The sequence below is a fragment of the Leopardus geoffroyi genome, chromosome E3, assembly GCF_018350155.1.
Source record: "Leopardus geoffroyi isolate Oge1 chromosome E3, O.geoffroyi_Oge1_pat1.0, whole genome shotgun sequence".
In the NCBI taxonomy this organism is placed as follows: Eukaryota; Metazoa; Chordata; class Mammalia; order Carnivora; family Felidae; genus Leopardus; species Leopardus geoffroyi.
In genome coordinates, this window is record NC_059340.1 from 33,771,649 (window position 1) to 33,793,303 (window position 21,655).

Here is a 21,655-nt window from a genome sequence, read left to right on the forward strand (position 1 = left end):
ATTTGTGGTGCAGTTACAAATGGTGTTCCCAGCTTTCTGGTCTTTGAAGCTTCCAGATGGTATTTTTTTTTTCCATGCCTTTTTTTTTTTTTTTTTTTTTTGTAGTCACATTTGTCAGTTTTTTTTTTTTTTTTAAGTCTTCTGGGTTATGAGTTGTAATTCAGAAGTCCTTCTCTACTCCGAAAAGAGAGATGCCTTTCTTGAATTTTCTTCTATCCCAGTTGCATTTTTTTTTTTTTATTTTAGAAAGATAGAGCAGGGAAGGGGCATGACCTAATATGATGTGACTTCAACCCCTCAACATGATTATGAGAAGCAAAATGTGGGAACCTGCCACCACAGAATGGTACCCAGCAACTCCATGGGGGTCTCATCTGCTCCTCCTCCAAGACTTCATCAAAGTCAAGTGTCTGCCTCACCTTGCTTCTTATCTTTTCCTTACCTCTCACATCTCATCTCCTTTTAAAACTTGCCACTTATTTTAAAACATGATGTGCCTTAGGCAATAATTTCACAAGAGTAAATATCATGAGGCTGTATTGTTGAAGGAATAACAGTAACAAAATGAACTCCTCACGTACCCAGCACCCAGCCATTCCCCTCCTTCACTGCAGCATCTCCAGAAGATTCCAATCTTCTGGAAGGTAGAGAGGGGTGCCTTATGCACCCCTGAATTGTTAAACTTGAGGACATTTTAAAAGTAAAAATTTTTAATGTTTTATTTATTTTTGAGAGAGAGAAAGAACGCAAGCAGGGGAGAGGCAGAGAGAGAGGGAGATACCGAATCTGAGGCAGGCTCCAGGCTCCGAGCCGTGAGCACAGAGCCTGACGTGGGGCTCAAACTCATGGACCTCTGAGATCATGACCTGAGCCGAGGTCAGATGCTCAACCAGCTGAGCCACCCAGGCTCCCATGTGAGTCTGCATTTTAACAAGCATCCTTCTTCTCCAGGTGATTTTGATACATGCTGAACTTTGAGAACTACTGTTCTAAAGGGATTCCATAAACACATTCTTTTGAGACAACATATAAAAAGTAGACCAGTCAATGTAACCACGTAGCTTATCTCTGGGATCCCTAATTGCCTTAAGACCAGAGGTAGAGAGAAACCTGAAACTAAGTTAAGTTTCATTGTTTACTGAAACTTTAAGGTAAGATAAACCATTCCAGAAATCAGCAGGCAAATCAACAAGGAAACAAGATTTGACGTGGAAACATGGACAGAAATAGGGTTTTTCAGGATGGGGTCTGTTGTGACAGGTAGGGGCTCTCCTGAATCAGAGGTGGGTGAGCGGTTTCTGACCCCGGGTTTCTAGACCAGTATTTCTCCGAGGGTGGCCTGAGTCTGAGTCAGTAGAGGTGCTAATAAAAATGTGGGTTCCTGAGCCCCACTGAGCCGACAGAATCAGAATGTCCGGGGGCGGCAGCCTGGGAATCGGCATGCCAGAGCAAGCTCTTCGGTAACTCTGACCTGCGCTCATCCAGGTTTGAAGACATCCGCTCTAGAAGAGGGAGCTGAAATGAGCGGAGGCAGATTTAGATTTACAAATGCTCCGTCATGAGAAGCTCATGTTCTGCAAGCGGTTCTAGCAAATGGGCAAACTTGCAAGCCCAGCATTTTATGGCAGATTTAAATTAAACCGTCAACATCCCCAGGACTCCTCAGAGCCTAATATTTCAAGACACAGTGGGATGGTTTCTATTTATCTTCACTGATGTTCGTGTACAGTTATTTGTATATACGTTTATGAAAAGTCCTAATTTCCTCTGGAAGCATCCTTCTTTAGCCCTTGGCCATGCCGTCCCCTATCTATCTGATTTCCTGTCCCGCCCAGGAGTGTTGGGAAACAGGCAGGCATCTTTCGGCTTCCCTTACGTTGAGTATTTGGAGAGAAGGATGGACCAATAAACATTTACTGCAGGCCTCATGTCGTGCTCAGGGATGTGTCTGTAAAAATAAAATCAGGCAGCTACTTACGTAGCTTCGCAGCACTGCCTTTGCGGTAAAGGGGAGCACTGAGCCCCTGTTCTGGAGCACAGGGTCCCCAAGCCTCTAGGGCTCAGGAATCCATGCTTTTGTTAGCACTTCTGGTGACGCAGGTAGAGGTAGTCCGTGGCTTCTGAGAGGTTCATTGAATGTTGGGAGATGGTGTCCCATCTGAAGAGGAAGGGCATTTCAGAAGGCGTGCCCCGGAGGAGATGAGGCATGGAGGAGGTTTTGTGCAGGCTTAATTGGAAGTGTCTCTGGGACCCCATCATTGGGCACCCACCTCCCCTCTGCATCTGTTGAGACCCAGCAGTTGGTGAGACGCAGCCCCAAACGTTTCACATGCATAATAATCCCGTTTAATCCTGACAGCATGCTGCCGAGCTGGGTGTCTCCTTTAAGGGATGAAGAACTGAGGTCAACTAAATTACTCAACAGGCTATTTAACCAAGTCACTACCTTGTAGAGTTACTAAGTGTGGTATCTGGGGTTGCCTCTCCCCAGCGGCGTGCCAGTGAGGCAGCTGGGTGTAAGAGGTTAGAGCTCAAAAGACTTGGAGCCCACAGTTTTATCTCTGATACATATGTGTGTGTGTATCTAGGCATATTTAAAATACTGCATATAAGAGACAGATATTTTATATTACATATCCATCAACTGACTACCTGAGAGTTGATAAGCTCACAGCATCCTCCTTTCTATCCCCACAAGAAACTGGCTGGGAGATGTTGAAGTTGCCAAGGCAAAGGTAGCCTGGGAAGGCGTAAGGATTGTCATCGATGATTAGCTGCTGTGTGGGGCATGTTCTTTCCAGGATGCTATCTGAGTGGCATACGTAGCTAAAATACTAGCGATATTTTATCAGTCAGGCAGGATCAAACTCAGAGGGTTCATTTCCAGCTCCTGAGTTTGAAAGCAGGCATAGACAACAGGGCTCCACGAGCCGTTCTCCTAAATGGGATAGCCTCATCTCCAGAGAAAAGTCAGATCGACAGTGACCTGCTTTCTGAGATCCACCCCCACACTGCAAATAAAGCTTAAAAATAATTGCTACCACATCACAGAGTTAGGATTTTTTTTTTTTCCAAAATAAAAACTCAGGGAGGCACAGGCACTTTTTTGTTTTGTTTTTTTGGGGGGGTTTTTTAGTGATTGCAGTTATTTCTTGTTAAACTCAAAACTATATTAATGGATTTTCAAGGCCACCCATAAAATGTTAAAAATAGGAAAGAATGGGGGGGGGATTTAAAGATGGGATCCTAATTCTGTAAACTCAGCAATGGGGAGAGAGGGAGAGGGAGAGGTAAAAAGAAGGCAAAAATGAAAATACATCAAAACGCATCAGAGATACTGCTCATTGCCCGGGAGTCTGATCTTCTTCCCATCTTTGTGTGTGTCACAACTGTTCTGCAACAAAAGTATTACTCGTAATAATCAAGAGAAAAGTTTCTTCTGAACACAATGCTCCGTTTCCTCCCGGTGTCTGTCCTCGCGTTGTGCGGCTTACACGCCTCAAATCGCCGTGTGTGCACATCTGCACTTTGCTTTTCTCCGACCTGTACCATGGTGTTGGACTGTTTTCACATTTAACGACTGGACGGCATTTCGCCGAGTTAGAGGAATATAAATTAATGTAACTCACTGCTCTGCATTTCCATCACCCTGTGGCTGGCATGGGAGCCCCCTAAAGAAACAGCTCTTTTAGGAAGCTTGCTGGTACCATCATCGTCGATCAGTTTGTTCACATTGCTGCCCTCCACCGCCTCTCAGACGTCTCCGTCACGCACAGTGTCATTTTCCTTCACCTTAAGGCATGCTTCTACCTTGTGCACAGCACCATCTCTGGGATTTTCTTTTGGCCCGGGCTACTACGTAACTCAGAGCTCGACTTGTGATCCTCCGTCGGCAACTGTGGAGAGCTTAGGGCCTGAATATCTGCTTCCTGACTTTCCCTGAAACTTTAGCCCCTATCCCACCTCTGACTTCCCGTAACTCAATCGGATTTCTTTATCCATATTTTTAAACCTTACTCTATTGCATTAAGCTACCTGAATGGTTTGGGGGATCTAAGCGAGGTATTTCTACCTAGCCCATAACATTTATTGGGCGCTCACCCATGTGCTGGGGACTGCTCTGAGTGTTGTGCCTGCATTATTTAAACCTCACAGCCACCCCGAGCCAACGACTCTCATGTTTTTCCATATACAATGGAAGGAATAGGCGTAGAGAGAATAAACAGCTTGTCTGGGTCACACTTGCTCCAGAGCCCATGCTTGGAGCCATGACTTAGAATATAAATATGAACATTCCCATAACACTGTACAATTAGCCTGCTAAATTGCCCACTATTACACAAAACCCAGAACTAATTTTGTCCATACTTTAAAATGTCTCTTTTTTTCCTTTGAAAATCTTAATGCTGCTTTAAAAAGGGGGCACTATTTCTCCTTCCATTGAGATGGGGGGAATGGACTCACAGACAAAACAACCCCCTGCAAAGGATATATTTCTTACATTAGGATACACATGGTTAGAAGTTCCTCCTGGAGACTGTGAAGAGGCAGGGGGTTTCTGGAAGATTCCTTCTCCTGAAGGACGGCCTCTTCTTACTGCCTGCCCAACTCACACGGAGGCTTCGACTGTGTGATCTCATTTCATTCTGTTCCAACTCTGCCAAGTAGGCCTTCTGTCCATTTTACAGAAGAGCAAGCCAAGGCTGAGGGGGAGAGGCAGCTTGTCCAGAGGTTGAGTGAGGGTCACAGCCAGCCTTCACACTCAGCCCAGCATCTCTTCCTACCCGTACGTGCTAACGCTTGGCTTGTCCCAACAGGTAGACAGTTCTGGGAGAGATGGATGCCTTTGTTATGAGGCAGGGGCACTAGACCGGGGAGGTCAATGCTCTTGGCCAGGCGAGGGCTGGTAAGCTCCAGAGCTGGGATTCGGACTGGCTCTAGCACCTGTGCCCTTAACTGCTGTGCTGCATTGCTTCTCATTGAAACGTAAATTCTCACTGTAAAAACTCAAAACCACAGAAAAAGGAGCATCCCTTTGACCATGTTCCAACCCCAAGCCACCACCACCACCACCACCACCACCACCACCCCACACACACCACCAGATAGGCACCGCTGTCTGTTTGATATTCCAGGCCATTCCTCCTCGACCTTTGGGTAGATTCATTTGTATGTATTTATATGTCCACACATCATTATCAGTTCATTCTGTGGGATGCTATCAAGCCATGCAGTTATATCACAGTTTGGTGTCCAACTAATAATACGTTTTGAAGAACCTTCCATATCTGTAGGTGTCTTTTGCCTTCATTCTCTTTGACTACTGGACAGAATTGGGTGGTATCCACATCACGGTCTGTTTAACCCTTTCTCTTTGTGGGCTGGCAGTCATATTGCTCCATTAAAAATCCGGATGATTTTTTGAGGAACCTCCACAGTGTTTTCCAGAGCGGCTGCACCAGTTTGCATTCCCACCAACAGTGCAAGAGGGTTCCTGTTTCTCCACATCCTCTCCAGCATCTATAGTCTCCCGATTTGTTCATTTTAGCCCCTCTGACTGGTGTGAGGTGGTATCTGAGTGTGGTTTTGATTGGTGTTTCCCTGATGAGGAGCAACATTGAGCATTTTTTCATATGTCTGTTGGCCATCTGGATGTCTTTGGAAAAGTGTCTATTCATGTCTTCTGCCCATTTCTTCACCGGATTACTTGTTTTTCAGGTATTGAGTTTAGTGAGTTCTTTATAGATTTTGGATACTAATCCTTTATCTTATATGCCATTTGCAAATATTGTTATCCATTCTGTCAGTTGCCTTTTAGTTTTGTTTAGATTGTATTTCCCTGATGAGGAGTGACGTTGAGCATTGTTTCATGTATCTGTTGGCCATCTGGATGTCTTCTTTGGAGAAGTGTCTATTCATGTCTTCTGCCCATTTCTTTACTGGATTATTTGTTTTTCGGGTGTGGAGTTTGGTGAGTTCTTTATAGATTTTGGATACTAGCCCTTTATCCGATATGTCATTTGCAAATATCTTTTCCCATTCTGTCGGTTGCCTTTTAGTTTTATTGATTGTTTCCTTTGCAGTTCAGAAGCTTTGTATCTTGTTGAGGTCCCAATAGTTCATTTCTGCGTTTAATTCTCTTGCCTTTGGAGATGAGTCAAGTAAGAAATTGCTGCAACTGAGGTCAAAGAGGTTTCTCCTGCTTTCTCCTCTATGGTTTTGATGCTTTCCTGTCTCACATTCAGGTCCTTCATCCATTTTGAGTTTATTTTTGTGTATGGTGTAAGAAAGTGATCTAGTTTCATTCTTCTGCATGTTGCTGTCTAGTTCTCCCAGCACCATATGTTAAAAAGACTGATGAATACGGGCACATGTACCCCAATGTTTATAGCGCAGTTTCAACAATAGCCAAATTATGGGAAGAGCCTAAATGTCTGTCAACTGACAAATGGATAAAGAAGATGTGGTTTATATATACAATGGAATACTACTTGGCAATGAGAAAGAATGAAATCTGGCCATTTGCAGCAACATGGCCGGAAATGGAGAGTATTATGCTAAGTGAAATAAGTCAGGCAGAGAAAGACAGGTCCCATATGTTTTCACTCTTAAGTGGATCCTGAGAAACTTAACAGAAGACCATGGGGGGGGGGAGGGAAAAAAAAGTTACAGAGAGGGAAGGAGGCAAACCATAAGAGACTCTTAAATACAGAGAACAAACTGAGGGTTGATGGAGGGATGGGGGAGAGGGGAAAGTGGGTGATGGGCACTGAGGAGGGCACCTGTTGGGATGAGCACTAGGTGTTACATGGAAACCAATTTGACAATAAGTTCTATTTAATAAAAAAAAAAAAAAGAAAGAAAATTTTAAAATCTGAAAAAAAATCCGGATGAGTCCTCTGTAGTTCTCTAGGGATAATCTCAAGAAGGAGAATATCTGAGTCAAAATATATATACCTTCTTGAAAAAGCTCAGTCTTATTCGGGTGACTGATTGGCTTATTTTCTGGGTGGACTCTTGGTGCAGAACATCTGCCTGGGAGTGAGAAATAACTAGATGCATACCCTGGCTGTGACAACGACCACCTCTGTGACCTCTCTGAGTTTTCCCCACATCTGTACAGTCCCATCCCCTGAAATTAAGTGAATTGACTCTAGGGAAAGTACTCGGCACTGTATCTGATGCATAACAGCATTTTATCAAATGTTGATTTTTTTTTTTCCTATTCTTTCCTTCATTTTCATATGGCTTTCGGTCCTTGCGATTGCCCGTCTTTCAGTTTTGGTGTGACAAGCTCAGCAGTGTCATTGTCACTAGCAGCAGTATAATGTGATGCCTCCAAGCTGAGTGTCCTGGATTGGAATCCCCACTCTGCCAACGTCCAACTGTGGGGCCTGGGACAAGTCAATCAACCCCGTACACCCCAGTCTTCCTGTGCATAAAATGATGCTAATTATGGCTCCTCGGCTTAGGAAAACAGGGTAGGTAGGGTTAAATGAGATATGTAGGCAAATAACATAGTGTCTGGCACACGGCAGACATTCGAGAAAAGTCTAACAAAGAAAAAATTTTTGAGCACTTCTTTTTTTAAATGTTTACTTAGTTTTGAGGGCAGGGAGAGGGGCAGAAAGAGAAGGAGACACAGAATCCAAAGCAGGCTCCAGGCTCTGAGCTGTCAGCACAGAGCCCGACGCAGGGCTCGAACTCACAAACCGTGAGATCACGACCTGAGCCGAAGTCGGGTGCTCACTCAACTGAGCCACCCAGGTGCCCCTGAGCATTCTTTATAACAGGCCATGCGCCACGGAATTAGCAGTGGAATGGTTAGCATGATCCCAACCCTTGAAGAGGGTAATCTAAGGGACTATGTATAAAAGCTTTATATTCCAGAAGGAATCTGTATTTTTCCAATGTCGGAACGTGAGTTGTGGGGTGAAGAAGCATAGCATTTGCCTAGCGCCTTAGAACTCACCAGAACATGTTTATAGTTGTTACTTCATCCAACCAGTATACAGCCATGTGAGGGAGATTGTTTTCCTTCTGGTCAGGTGGGGAAATCAAGGCTTAGAGAAACACACAGACTCACTCTACGTGCCACGGTCTTGTTCCTCTGACCCCACATCCCATGTGAGGAAGCCCCACAGCGGTGTTCTGAAGGCGCATTGCTTGCGCAAGTCATGGACTGGTCTGGAATCCTGGACTGTGGGAGGCCTTAGGCAGAGATCTTAGGGCCTCGGTTGCCTTGTTGGAAAATAGTAAAAGAAAAAGACAGCGTTACATGACCTGTCAACTCCTTGGACATGCTAGTTGGGTCCATTGTTGAATTGAACAGAAACAAAGCAAGGATTTGCTGTATTTTTTTTCCAACTGTTTCTTACTTTTGAGGTTATTCATCAGTAGGCAAAGGGTACACCCCCTCTTCTGTGTCTCTTATTCTCTCTCTCTCTCTCCCATCTCCCCGTTTCTTATTCTCTCCTTGTCTGTGACTTACTGTCTCCCCTTCACCATCTCTTTTTCTGACTCCCTCTTTCTCGTTCTTTCTCTTTCTCTTCCTGTTTTCCTTGGTGCCCGCTTCCATCCATATCTCTACCTCCTTCTCTCTCCCTCCTTCTCTGCCTTTCTCTGTCTCTGTCTCACAAAATCGCTAAGAATTTTCTCAGCTAAAAAATAAATATTAACCATCGGTCTTTTTTAAACCCAGTTCCCGGCCACTATCATCACCAATAGACGTAATCCATACAAATTAAACTGACAACAGTTAAAAGCACACAGAGTGAAATTTGTTATTGACTAAAAATCCACGGATGACTCAAACTTTCCCCAGCAAGTTTGGGTCTCTGCACAATTTTGACTCAGGAGAATTGAACTTTAGTGGAAATAATAACCATCCAAGGAACTCAAAATGGCAGCAGCTATAAATTAGTCAAGTTTGTTGTGGTCCAAACACTGATCAGTGAGTCAAATCCTTATAAAATTTAAACACAAAAGAATTGATCCCAGTGAAAACGGTTTCCAGAAAAGTTGGAAACAATAACTAGGCTGTAGGAGACATCGATCTAGGAATTAGATTAGCTTAATGGAGTTTGCTCTGGAAAAAAAAAAAAAAAAATGCTTCCCTAGTGAAAATGCATCCGTGTCCATATAACTCTAATTTTACAGCTTATATTCACAAACTGGGAGTCCGGATGTGATTCTAAGCCACTTTCCTAAAGCCAGTTTTAGACCATCCCGTGCCGACGGCAGGTACAGCCTGTGCGTGCTGAGGGTCTCTTCCCCAAGCAGGTAGTTCCAAGGGTTGTCATGCCTCAGTGGTACCGCTTCTTGGGCCCATGAACACCCTCAACCCCCCAACAGCCTTGTGTCTGGGTGCTTGCTGAGGATCCATACTGCCTTCGCCCCTGCGCACACTGACGTCATCATGGCCACACCAGCCCCTGAACTTGCACCTGAATTTACAGAACATGTTCACATCTCTCTTCGTCCATCCAACAGCCACCCCGAGAAAGAGGTGTCCACATTTCCCCTTCTTCCACGTGGGAAAACCCAAGCTCACAGAGGTCCCCTGCGGGGGCCTCACTGGCGGGGCCTGCCGAGTCACCCGAGCGCCACCCCCAGGCATCCCAACGCCCTGATTGGCCTGAATTTCTGGCCGCTCCGTTTCCCTTCTCGGCTAGGCTCGCACGTGACCTCCAAAGTACATCCAGTTATCATCCAAGAGGTGTTTAATTTTCATAACACTTTAGACTAGACTCCACAACACACGTGCGCAGGCACACACACACCCGTCCACACTGCAGATTCATTAATTCATCAGAACAAGTCACTGTCTCATTAAAGGCTTCTTGAATGTTAATGGATGAATAATTAACTCTAACGACATAATTAGCCTTTAAATGTACTGAGACCCCCAGAGAGCATCTGAAAACATGCAGAAGGAGATGATGAGCTAAAACCGGAAACTTTTGATTAGGAAATGTCAAGCTGCCTCGCCATACAAGTCCCTTTCCTCAAAGGGCCAGGCCTTGCCTCGGGGCCGTGCCCTTCCCTCGTGTTGGGGGCATCAGATTGGCCGACAGGCAGTCTTGGGGCAAGGAGTGAACTCTGAGGCCACCACGCTGGCAGAAGGGACGCCGACCCCGGTGACAGCGTCAGATCGACACACTCGAGAAAGCTGTAGCAGCCTCTTCAGAGCCGTCGAAAACTCTGGCAGGAAACTGCTCGGTTAAAGTAGCACGGGGCACGTGTGACATCCTCCTTACTTTGCTTGTTGGCACATCGGCAGACGGAAGTGTTACTGCTCCCCCCACCCCCATCCCGAATGGCTGTCGGTTTTAATCATTTGCTTTCCTTGAGGACTGCCAGTGACAGGGAGCGAGCAAGGGCACCCACACCGCCTCTACGATGCATGGCAGGGGGTGGGCCAGCACAGCAAACACGCACAGCACACACAGCACAGCACTGCATTCATTTTGGGCTCCAGTTCTGTTCCGCGCCTCAGGGTGGGGAGCCAAGGTGGCCGTTCAGTTGTCACAAATGTTTGGAGAAGAGATGGCCCTTCTGTGGGGAGGGCAGGCAGAGAGGTGGACAAGGTAGGGGCTTTGCCCCCATGGCTATTCTCAGATCCCCTCCTTTAGGCCTCCCCCGGCCCGTGGGAGAAGCTTCCAGCCTGTGACAGCCATGGGACATGGGCAGGAGCTGGGAAGGCAGGACGAAGACGGTTTCCTCTTGAAAAGCAGGAGCGGGAAGCACGGAGAGTGGCTTCCTTACCTGTGAGCCCCCCAGCGTCCCGGGGACCCCTGCGAGCTCTGGGGCCTCTTTCCTGCTTGGTCGGCTTTATTTCGTGCTGCTTCACACCCAGGGGCTGTCAGCTACCACGCTGCGGCCTGATTGCTGGCTGTCTCCCAAAATCTCAGCTCCGGGGCCCCCAGATGCTTCCGTTTCAGGTGGCTTTTCTCTTCCGGACCCTGCACCAATGGGAGATGTGGCCTCTATGCCTACACGTGTCCTGAAGGCAGGGGTGGGGTGTGCTGGGGGCGAGAGAAAGTTTCTGCGGGGGAGACTCTGGACCCTCCGTGGCTGTGCATCTGTTGGGAAAGAGACACGTGAAGCTGACCCATCGAGGCTGTTGCAGCCAGGCTCTGATCCCGGCTTCTTCTCTCGTAGCGCCGGGCTTGACTCACAGCTGTGCCCGCCGGTCTGAATTTCATGAGCAAAATACAGACTTGCCTTGGTCTACCCTGCAAGTGTCACAGAACGTCATGGCCACAGTGGTTGTGTCTGTGGCCTCTGGCATCAGACTGTGTGGGAGGCCAGACACCGTGGTGACACCAGACGGTGTGAGTCACGTGGCCTTCCGCTGCCTCTGTTTCCTCACCTGGCCATGGGGATGGCAGCCACACATCCACCCATGCCCTGATAGCAGGACTCAGTGGGATGAGACGATGCGTGTCAAGTACCCGGGACCGGATTGGTCACAGGCAGTGCACAGAACGTCGTGGAAAATGCCGTAAAATCTGAATTCGATTGAACGCATTGGTGTGTTTGGAGCATTTGTTTTGTGCCAGACACGGTGCACACATTTTACTCACGTAACCTCACCTTGTTCCCAAAGCCCCCCAAGGGCAGAGATTGTCCGTCCCACTTTGCAGAGAGAAGACTGGGGCTCGGAAACACAGGCCCCTGGCTGCGAGTCTTTGAGCACAGAGCCCACTCTTGAGGATGTCAGCACGTCTCAATTTCTTCTTTTAAAAAATAGGAACATTTTTCTCTCAATTGAAAAGAGAGCAGGTATACCTCTTTGGGTCAGAGCAAGGAGGGAACCTGCTCCCCACAGCCTTCCCCTGCCCATCTGGAGCTATGCCGTCCACTTAAGGAGCAACCAGCCGTGAGTGACCACTTAACGACAGAATCTAAATTAACGTGAGGAAATAAAACTAAAAACTCAGTTCCCCACTTGCACGAACCGCACTTCAAATGCGTGATAGCCACATCAGACAGAGTAGACGTGGAGCGTTTGTTTCAGAAGCTCTACTGGGCAGCACTGTCACAGAGACAGTGATATACACGGGCTTCCGTTTGCCTTAGCCCCATGGGACCCGCTCTGCTCATAGACCACATAGGCAAAGAACAATACCAATTGTATATCTCCCTTCTCTTTTGCAAAGCACTGTGAGGACCAGCTATCTATGGGGGGTGTGGGGGGGGATTGCTTTGCAAGCCCCAGGATGTTTGTAAACATGCAGGTGTCTGTGACCATTGCATTTAGACCTTAGCTCTCTAGAATCACTGATGAGGGAGAGAAAACCAACATCACAGGGCCCTGCAGTTTCCTTCCTGCGCTGTCCTCCTTTTGGTTCTGATGCGAGCCTGAGACCCGCGCCAGGCCTCTCTGTGGCCCTTCCTGGCCACCAGCCCACACCAGACACACCAGTGTGTGGAACTGCTTCATTCACTCGTGTCTTTTGGAATTGTCCTCCCTCTGCCTTAACAGCATCTTACTTTTGCAAACTTTGTTTCCTGAGAAAACTTCCTTTTTTCTTTCTGCTCTGCTCATCTGGTCGTTTTGTGCTCAGCTGAAGAATATTTTGTCATGAGATAATGGTAATGATTTGCAAAAATCTGTGCCTGTCCATAAAATGGTGATTTAAGCTGCTGTTGGATAGCTTTCGATGGTTGCCAGGTGCAGTTAAAACCACACTGGGATTTCCAGTAAAAACCGGTTAAAACCGCACTGGGATTTCTATCCCAGAAACCCTTCAATGTGTGGTGGCTTACCAGGATAGGGAGAAATTTCACCTCACACATACAGATGGTCTTAACATTTGAATGCCCCTGTATGCATCTATGTGTGTATTTTTGTTTTTTGTTTTATGTCTTTTTGAGAATTGAGAGAGTGGGATGAGGCTTAGGAAGTCTCAGCAAAACCCACGTTCCCAGCATCTCCATGGCAACCTTAATATGTTAAGGTATTGACGTTGCAAGCACGTAAGTTTCATGAAGAAGACAGATACCATCCATGGCCCCAAGTCCTCAGGATACACATGTCATCAAGAGCCTCAGTTTCCCTACTGATAGTCACAGTAGATGACTCTTGGCTTGTGGAATCAGAATGCCACAGCTAGAGGAGTATCTCAGCAGCACCCCAGTGACCACCTCACAGATGAGGAACTGGCAATCCAAAAGAAGGAAGTGAGTTTCCCGAGGTCCCACCGTCTCTGAGTCTACTAGAGAATCCCAAGCCCTTCTACCTGCCCATCCACTGCTCCTGTCACACGCTCCCCCGCCTTCATGTACAAATTGTTTTTGACTCTCCATCTCCTATTTCCACAGCTCTCTGCATTGCTGGCTGTCCAGAAGGCTGTTTCCTCTTGGTTCATCAGCTCTGGTTTACCATCACCATTAACAATGCTTAGTTTCCTTCCCCTTCCACTTGGATGATCTCATCCCCTTTTAATACTCTCTGACTATAATCCCAAACCCTCAGTTCTGCAGCCTTGGGAGAAAGACTTTAGAGTCTTTGTGTTGGTGAGATGAGCCTTGCAGTCTTGCCCCACCTCTAACCATTACAGAAACGAAAAATTAAAATGAAGCATGCCGCTGTAAACCTTCCAAATAGTTTTATTCCCATCGGGAGGCCTTCAGCAGCTGTCTCTGAGAGAATGCAACATTTTACCTCCTTTCCCTGCCACTTTTATTTTTCTTTGCTTCACTGTTTTATGTGTTCTTGTTAAATAAAGAAAGGCAGTAAAGCTGAGAAAGTACCAGGACGTCGAGTAATCTCCGATGTAGCTTTTCTATCTACTTGAGGACATCCCCTCCCATCCCTACCTAGTTTTGAGCCATCCATCCCCATGTACAAGGGCGACCACTTCAGCCTTGTTGAATACTTTTAAAAATTGCGAACAGTACTCGTACCCACTGACAGTGACCTGGGTAATGAAAGAGGTACAGCCATGGTATCGAGGGACGATTTGATGCTTGCCTTTTGGGGGCGTGGGCTGGGAAGGGTCATGCAGGACTTCTGAGATGATAACGTTCGATGCCTTAATCTGTGTGGTGATTTCCAGGATGTAGAATGGGTACAAATTTATGTGGCACTTCATTCGACCTTAATAAAAATAAATACATCCACAAAGGGAAAAAAAAAATGTGCTATGTTATTGACATGGCAACAAGCAAAGAAGGCAACTTGGGAAGTAGTTTGTATGGAATAATGATAATTTGCAGGTTGAAACAAGGACATACTATGGCCCACGGGCCAATCTGTGTTTATAAATAACCTTTTATTGGAACAGAGCTGAGTTCATTCACTTCTGCATTATTTAGGGCCGCTTTTGTGTTGTGTACTCACTTCCTAGGTCTGCAAGAACAAAGTACTAGAAACTGAGAGGCTTACACAATAGGAATTTTTCGGTCTGGAATCTGTTGTTGTGGGGCTGGAATCTGAGACCAAGGGGTCCGCAGGGCTGTGCTGGCTCTGAGGGCACAAGGGTAGTATCTGTTCTGGGGCCTCTCTCCCAGCTTCTGGTAGCTTCTTGGCTTGTGACAGTGTGAACTCCAGCCTCCCCGTGGTGGTGGTCTCCTTGCCTGTGTGTCTGTGGTCAAATTTCCCCTTTTTTTATAGTGGTTTGGGGGCCCACACTTCCCCCATGTGACCTTAGGCTAATGAATCACATCTGCAATGACCTTATGTCCAAACGAGGTCAGATTCTGACATGCCGGGGGTTAGGGCTTCAACATAGGAATTTGTTGGGGGTCGGGGGGGATCAGCCCAAAACATGCTACAGCAACAGAGTTGAGAGGTTGTGATAGAGATTGTGTGGCCCACAAAGCTTAATCGATTATCTTGTCTTTACAGAAGAAGTTTGCCAGCCCCTGTTTTAAAACACGTGGGTATGGGGGCGCCTGCGTGGCTTAGTTCGTTAAGCCTCTGACTTTGGCTCAGGTCATGATCTCGCGGTTCGTGAGTTCAGGTGCTGTGTCAGGCCCTGGTGCTGACAGCTCAGAGCCTGGAGCCTGTTTAGGAATCTGTGTCTCCCTCTCTCTCTGCCCCTCCCCGACTCACGCTTGCGCGCTCTCTCTCTCTCTCTCTCTCTCTCTCTCTCTCAAAAATAAATAATAAAACATTTTTAAAACTTAAAAAGAATTTTTTTAAAGGTGTGGGTGTGTATGCAAGCATACATGTGTATACCTGCCTGAGAAATTTGTAAGGCTGTTCACCAGTGTGTTAACCTCTGCTTCTGAATTACGGAATTATGGGCAATTTAAATTTTAATTGTATTTTTGATACTTTCTATATTATTGGGGTTTCTAAAAATTATCATGTAATAATTTCTGTAAAATACATAGACAGTAAACATGTTTCCTCTGGGAGGAAAAGACATCATTCCTATGTACTCGCTCTCCCTTCCTGCACCCTCCACCAAATTCTCCTGCACCTTAATGGTTTATTTTGGTCTGATGCAAACCTTTCTAAATAGGCCGCTGTTCTCCACTGTTGGGAGTGCTAAGTGCTTAACAAACCAGCAAACTCAACTGTTTACTCACTTAGGCATAAGGATTCTTTATGTCTTTATTTAGCTGCCTCTTGTAACTTGGAGAGAAAAGCTTCTGGCTTTTATCTCCTCATTAAAAATAGATCCTTTTATGACGAGGGGACGAAGTGGCCATGAGTCACCCCGTGTGGTGTGAAAGACAGTGTGAGGTGCTGCCTCGGGCCCCAGGAGCTGGGCCCCGAAATGGTACCCCGCCATCCCCATGACCCCCTGGTTTTTTATCATTGCAGGAAACTGGACGCTTTCATCTACGATGCTGCGGTCTTGAATTACAAGGCTGGGAGGGATGAAGGCTGCAAGCTGGTGACCATCGGGAGCGGGTACATCTTCGCCACCACTGGCTACGGAATTGCTCTCCAGAAGGGCTCCCCTTGGAAGAGGCAGATTGACCTGGCCCTGCTCCAGTTTGTGGGTGATGGTAAGACCTTGGGTGACCCCCTAACTTTCGGGGGACGTGACACCCTTGCGCTCTGTTCTCTGATTGGCTTTCCAGTAGACCTTGGTAGGGTGAGCTCGCTCACTCTTGGTCAGGGGCCTCTCACACGACACCACGTTTTGTAGGTTGCTTGTAACAGAAACCAGTTTTAGACAGTGAAATTGTCAAAGGGGATTTATCTTAAGGATGCAGAAGTGTCTATCTCAGTGAATTGAGGGAAGGGTTGAGCAAATAGGTTTAGAGAAAAGAAAACAGGAACCAGAGCGATCCTGGAGTCTTAATAGCAGGAATTTGTAGATCTGTCCTAGAGCACCAGGTCTCACTGGGGACAGTTTGGGCCCCCAGTGGGTATTGGGCTATGTCTGGAGACATCTTTGTCTTGATTGGGAGGCTGTTTGCTCCTGGATTCTAGTGGGTAGAGGCCAGGGTACTGGCATACATCTTACGGCATCCAGGACAGCCCTCCACATCTCAAAACACAGCATCACCTGACCCCAAATTTTAGTAGTGCTGGGCCAGAGAAACCATGACTCTGCATGAACTCGGCTCCAGTCCTAAGCTCTGTTCTCTAAATTCTAAATTTCACATTGCAGAGGAAGGATTCCTGATGCATTTTGAATCAACCTCTTTCTCCTGGGCCCATCAGGAGTGCCTGAGGGGTGGGGTTATGTTGTTCTAACACAAACAGCTCCTGTTATTATCCCGTGGAGGGGTGAAGGAGAAGCAGTCAGTAGAAAGGAATAAAGTCTGCCTCTTGCTCAACAGACCAAAAGATAGATCCCACCCCCGTGGGTCTCACAGTCTAATGGGACTTTGGCATGTACGGACCGGTGTAGGTAATTGGGCCGACTGTGTCTCCAGCCAACATTTCCTTCAGTCTGGCCTTCCGTACTCCCTGGTCGGTGACCTCAGCACATGAGAGTTCCACGCCACGGGTTTTAGGATCCCGTCCTGGCTCCAATGGCATGTGGGTGTCCCTTTGAATTGCCAACACTGAGACGGGAAAAGCAAAGTGAGCCTCACGGCCAGTGACGCCTGAAGACTTGAGTGGGTGTGAGCAGGGTACAGAAGTTCGGGCCCCAGGCAGAAGCTGTACTCAAGGATGGCTGGAGGCCCTATTCAGAGATGGTTACACAGGATGCTGTGCCTCTGCAGCTGGGAGAGGCAGATCCGTCAACACTGCAGTCAGATAGAATATTGAAATGGGCAGAGGTTAGTACACAGCGTGGTGTGGATCTGAACAAGGTGCATCATTCAATGCACCCTCTTCTCTGCTCCCGGAATTAAGCCCTTGACTCTCAAAGTACCATCAAACATCTAAATGTGTTTTATATTTAACTCCCAAATAAGAACGTCTGATCCTGTGAATTCCCTGTGGGGCATTTGCACCTTCTTCTGATCACGATCTGTGTTCTCTGTTGTGTAATCGTGATTTGTGGCTGTGTCGGTCAGCTCTGGCTGTGAAATCTTAGAGGCATATTCCGGTAAGCATTTGTTTTGCCTGTGGGAGTACAGGTTCAGTGGAGGGGCTCTGTGTCAGGCTGTGGTGGCCTTGGTGGCTCTGGCCCCTGCTGTGCGTCCGTGGACTAAATGTGTGGTCTCTGCTCTGCGTGTGTTTATTCTGGGTCTCAGGCCAAAAGGGCAGCAGGCTGCCTGGCAGAAGCTCTTTTCTCGGCTATGTCACAGGCACAGAGAAGGACATCTAACTGGACACGTGCTGTTCAAGTCTCTGGTTGGCCGTGTTCACATCTGCTAACACCCTTCTGTCTAAAGCAAGTCAGATTGCCAAGCCCAAAGTAAAGGGATCTGAGGTACACTCTGCCTTTTATGGGAGGAGTTTGGAGTTATATGACCAGGGGTGTGGACACAGAGAGGGGTGGAGAGTTGGGAGCCAGCTGCCAGACTGCATACATTACCTGTGTTCTTTAATATCCATGATAACTTCATGACGTTCAGTGTTGCTTATGCCCATTTCACAGAGGGGGAAATGGAAAGTGGTAGAGCTTCTACATCAGGGGCCTTAATCTGGAAGGGGATCGATGATGTCACACTCCTGTTTCATTTCATTCCCAACGATGTCTATCAAAGTTGGATAATTGTATCCATGAGATTTATAGACCCTTCAGGAAGAAGTAATCTAGTATACCTCTGAACTGAAATCTTCTGCCCCACTGATAAATACTTCTATGAAGGGGGTGATCTTCCTTAGCCTCAGTTTACTCATCTGTGAATGAATGCTTGCAGAAATATTTCCTTGATAAGGCTGGCATGTGGATGAAATGAAAGGAGACCTGTAAAGAGCTTAGCTAGGCCCAGCACCTGGAAATAGAAGTGGTTCAATAAATGCTAGCTATTACCATCATCATCTCCATCATCATTATCAGGACCATCGCCATTATCGTCATCACCATCGTTATCATTATATCATTATCACCAACACCATCATCACTGTCCTTATCACCACCATCATCATCACCACCATCCCCATCACCAGCATCACTGTCCTTATCACCACCATCCCCATCACCATCATCACCACCATCGCCATCATCACTGTCCTTATCACCACCATCATCATCACCACCATCTCCGCCATCCCCATCACCATCATCACTGTCCTTATCACCACCATCTCATCACCACCATCTCCGCCATCCCCATCACCATCATCACTGTCCTTATCACCACCATCCCCATCACCATCATCACCACCATCACCATCACGACCATCCCCATCATCACTGTCCTTATCACCATCACCACCATCATCATCATCATCACCATTTTATCACCAGCATGATCATCGTCACCACCATCCTCATCATTACCAGTCTCCACCTCCTCCTCATTGTTGTCCATCCACAACTCCAATATTCAGTATAGCCTATTTAGTATTGTATTGGTGGTTAATAGTATCATGGAAACAACCTTTATGGTGCTGAACATAAAATGCGCTCTTTGTGGCAAATAAAAATACAAAATACAGGCATCCAGATAGGTCAAAAGTGTGTTCCTGGTAGTAGCAGAGCATCTAGATTCTTACACATATTTTCTGTCCTCCATCATTGCTTTCCCGGTCAGACTGTCAGGATTGGGACACGTGTCTTCTCGGCTTCATCTCTAGCGGCCATCTGGAAGCAAAGGCATTGGAGAGAAAATGACGTTGCTCTAGGGGGTGTCTTAAGATAATCTTCTCGCAATAGCACGTCCAATTCTGAATGTCTCTCTAGGAGTAAATACATGAATTAACACAACTGCATAAATATTTCACTTATCTTATGCAGCTTCAGCAGGATTAATTATGCACTAAAATTAGACCTGTAAAGAGCACAGTGCTAAGCAGTACCTAATTATTATTCATCCTCTAGAATGGAGTGTTTATCTCTTGTTATAGAGTAGCTTTGGTGGACGATTACGAGTCTAATGTGTGTCAAAAGTATAAAAAATTCTCCTAATGAGCTGTGTAAATACAACCTTTGAGTGGAGCATTTAGTTATTGGGGGAGCCTCTTACGTGAAGCTTGCCAGGCATTTCCCTAGGAGATGGACTGCTGATTTCCCTTAAGAGGTACACAGAATCCCAGTAAGAGCTCACCTTCCTTTTCCTGTCTAATTGCTGTATCCTTTCTGAAATAGTGGAGTGCCCCACGGGGATCTTTGCTTCTCAGTACTTTAGTAACAACACTCATGAGTACTTTTCAGCATTGATCATCAGTATCCAACATTTACTGGGAAACACACTTTCCTAGAGGGGAATGTCATGGTCTTTTTCTTCTCTCCTCCAGGGAACTTACAGTCCAGTTGGTTGGCAATGTACAAACTTAAAATATCTTATCTCAAGATGCAAGCTTATAATAATTCAGAAATATGAAGTAACATATACATATATGTGGCTATATATTCTTAGGTATCTTGGATAGGTGAGAGAGGAGTCCCGAGGAAATATGGGACACACTTGAGTTTTTTAATGAAAGAATGAAAAGGCAGAGTAAGTCATAAAGAATAGGTATAGTAAGATTTAGACAAAAAATAGAACGGCCTGAGTTCCTAGAGCCTCATTCATTAATTCATCTAGCAAGTGGCAAATACCTGTTGAGTATCTGGTATCTCCCTGGCACCTAAAAGGTGACACTTGAGTGAGAAATAAAAAGTAAGTCTGGGACCTAAAAAACGGCATTTCTGGCTTCACAGGAGAGGTTGAATGAGAGATGTTAGGTCCCATCAATCTTACGGATTTTGTACTTTTTAAAAATGTGATCCTGGGATTTGAAGAGATGGATGGAAGATCATAGAGGTTAAAGCCCTGTGGGCATATAGAGGCCAGCAAGTAGATATTGAGGAGAACAAGACTGTATGATAATACTGTTCAGCAGCCAGTGATGTTGGGAAAAGGAAGGAAAACAGTTGTTGTTGGAGCCTGTTGTCAGTGGCCCAGCACAGGGCCAAGTACCTCACAATTATTCTTAGCAGCCCTTCACACATTACTCTGGGGCAGATCTTATCCCCATTTTGCAGAGCAGGAAAATGAGGCTCTGTTGGGTTAAGAGAGCCAAGGCAGAGCTTTCAGACTTTGACGTAAACAGGAATCACCTGGGGATCTTGTTAAAGTGCAGATTCTGGTTCGGTGGGTCAGTCGGGGGATGGGGGAAGCAAGCGCACGGGTCAGATTCTGCATTTCTAACAAGCTGCTGCTGGTCTATGGACAACACCCTGTATGGATTTTTTTATGGTTCGTGTAACTCCGGTTCTGATCGTCTTGCTCAGGGGCCATGCTCCAGGGGCAAATCCTCGGTTGCTAGTGGCCAGATCACCTTAGCTATAAATAATATGCTCCAACAAAGAGACACATTTAATCTTCCTCTTTGTACTTTGCTCAGTTTTCATGGTTGTTGGTTTATTTTTAAACCCAGAAATACATTACTTGTCCCTGGTATCTCGTCCGAGTTCACCGAACAAATAAAACCAAATATATGTATGTATATCGTACATCTTTATAAGCTATATGCTATATTCCACTGCACTTACATCATATCTACATCTATATGATGGATATCATATGAAATATTTGAGAGGTATGACACAGCCCCTGTGTTAATATTGCATTAATAGGGTGATTAACTCAACCCATTTTGTTGGGACTCTCCCAGTTTAAAACTAGTGACCCCAGTTATATCCTATCTGAGCACATATGACAGATATCATATGTGACATATTTGAAAGATACCATATATATCGTTTCACTTGGACAGGTACGTTGGGGGCCCTTTGCCCCTTTGTAACTGCAACTTTGCAAGCAGTCATTTTAAATTGTTTTTTAATGTTTATTTATCTTTGAGAGAGAGAGAGGGAGACCAAGCATGAGTGAGGAGGGGCAGAGAGAGAGGGAGACAGAATCTGAAGGAGGCTCCAGGCTCTGGGCTGTCAGCACAGAACCCAATGCGGGGCTCTAACTCACGAACCGTGAGATCATGACCTGAGCTGAAGTCGGACGCTTCACTGACTGAGCCACTCAGGTGCCCCCACCAGCAATCGTTTTAAAGACTCATCCAGATTGATGTGAGATTAGAAGGGTCCGCACACTCTGCTCTTGTGTCAGTAAGACGTCTTGCTACAATAGACTCTCTAAAGCTTTGGAAAGCACCACTCCAGGAGAACAGTGCTCACAG

The 21,655-nt window shown here is 46.2% G+C and overlaps 1 protein-coding gene across 1 annotated transcript in view; it reads left to right on the forward strand.

Annotated features, from left to right (window-relative positions):
* Positions 1-21,655, forward strand: part of GRIN2A (glutamate ionotropic receptor NMDA type subunit 2A) — a 373,011-nt gene that overhangs the window by 322,786 nt on the left and 28,570 nt on the right. The window contains exon 12 of the mRNA XM_045462078.1: positions 15,785-15,972. Coding sequence (XP_045318034.1) covers positions 15,785-15,972 — 188 coding nt within the window. The remainder of the gene's footprint in view (positions 1-15,784; positions 15,973-21,655) is intronic.